We start from the raw sequence: 1,582 nt of genomic DNA, 5'->3' as shown, positions 1-1,582 counted from the left end.
TGCAAGAAGATCAAATCAGTCAATCCTAAAAGAAATCAACCCTGACTGTTCCCTGGAAGGCCAGATAATGAAACTGAAGCTCAAATACTTTGGCCACCAAATGAGAAGGGAGCACTCACTGGAGAAGACCCTGATGCTGGGAAAGATTGAAGGTCAAAGAAGACGGGGACGGCAAAGGATGAGATGGTTAGACAGTGTCATCGACGCAACAAACATGAAATTGAGCCAACTTCAGAGGACAGCGGAAGACAGGAGGGCCTGGCGGGAGCTGGTCCATGGGGTCGCAAAGAGTCAGACTCGACTGTGCGACTGAACAACAACAAATAAGAATGCCTGTTTACATCCTATGTAAGTTTTGTTCTTATTTAAAAGCATAGTAATTATATGTACATTTACATCTGGAAATGTTAGCATCCGTAAAGTTCATCCTCCTTATTTGAGCATTGTCGTCTTTTGTGAATTCGGGTTATTCACATATGTGGCCACCACGGGTTGCCAATTCTGAGTTGGGGACTTCCTGGAGATTTGGGAGTGCAGCCTGGGCAGAGCAGGGTTTGGGGAGTGTCCTCTGCAGAGTCATAATGCCATTAGAGTCCACTGCCCAAAGTACTCATTTTCTCCAAGAAAACTGATCTCCATAGTCTAAAGATCAGCTGTAATTCCAGGACGTCTCCGGGCACCACCTGGAGGCTGGCAACCCAACCCAGCATATAGTTTGTATTGTAAACACTTTAAGGTAGGTTCTTGTTTTCTTATCCTGTCATCACACGCACGTAGATGGTGTTACTATTTTAAAGTGATCTCTTGCTAGACCGAGAACCTCCTCGCTCCCCCGTTTCCCACAAGCAACTTAACCCCCGGCTGTCCCACCCAAGACGGAGGCCTCCGAAGCCAACAGCACCTCCTCCCTCCCACCCCCATATCAGGGCCTGCCCCTCCCCATTACAGCCCTTCCTCCCCTCCGGCGAGGGCCGCCCCCCCCCCCCGCACGCGTGTGTGTGTGTCAGCTCCAGGAAGCGCGCAGGGACTATGTAGCCGCCTCGCCCGCAGCCGCCGCCGCCATGCATTGTGGGGCAGCGGCAGCAGATCCAAGATGGCGGCCAGCAGGAGGCTGATGAAGGTAACATCCAGGCTTGCAGCCGGGCAGGGCCGGGGGAACGCGAGGGGAGCGGCCCAGGAGGGCTTTCTCTCCCCTTCGTCTCGGGGGGCTCCCGTTCTTAGTCGGCAGCTGGTTCCTAGTCGCTGGCGCGGGGCGGCCGAGCCGTTTCCGCTCGGCGCTTTGGGGCCGCCCCGCCGGCGCCTGAGGGAAGGAGGCAGCGCATAGGCCGCGACGGCGGAGAGTGGTCTTCCTCCCTACCGGCCTTCGAACGGGGTCGCCGGGCTGAGGTTTGGAGCCCTATAAAGGCCCGGCACCGGTCCTAGAAGAAGCGAGGGAGGGAGGGAGGGAAGGAGTCAAGCCGTCCAGTCGCCTTTTGCCAAAAGGGGTTCCCGCGGTGACTAAGCAAAGGTGTAGCGGGGGCGGCCGCCGCCTGAGTCTCTTGCCTGTCCGCCCCCAGAGTTGTGTGTGCGTGAAGAAGAGCGG

The 1,582-nt window shown here is 56.3% G+C and overlaps 1 protein-coding gene across 1 annotated transcript in view; it reads left to right on the top strand.

Moving 5' to 3' along the window:
- The first annotated feature begins 1,029 nt into the window (after window positions 1-1,029).
- UBE2L3 (ubiquitin conjugating enzyme E2L 3) overlaps window positions 1,030-1,582 on the top strand; it is a 35,921-nt gene continuing 35,368 nt past the window's right edge. Inside the window, exon 1 of the mRNA XM_015409291.1 lies at window positions 1,030-1,120. Within this exon, the coding sequence (XP_015264777.1) occupies window positions 1,094-1,120 (27 nt within the window). The 5' untranslated portion in view covers window positions 1,030-1,093. The remainder of the gene's footprint in view (window positions 1,121-1,582) is intronic.

This window comes from Gekko japonicus, unplaced genomic scaffold (assembly GCF_001447785.1).
Source record: "Gekko japonicus isolate JY-2015 unplaced genomic scaffold, Gekko_japonicus_V1.1 scaffold508, whole genome shotgun sequence".
Taxonomy (NCBI): domain Eukaryota; kingdom Metazoa; phylum Chordata; class Lepidosauria; order Squamata; family Gekkonidae; genus Gekko; species Gekko japonicus.
Note: the sequence above shows the minus strand (reverse complement) of the source record. Positions and strands in the feature narration are given on the sequence as shown.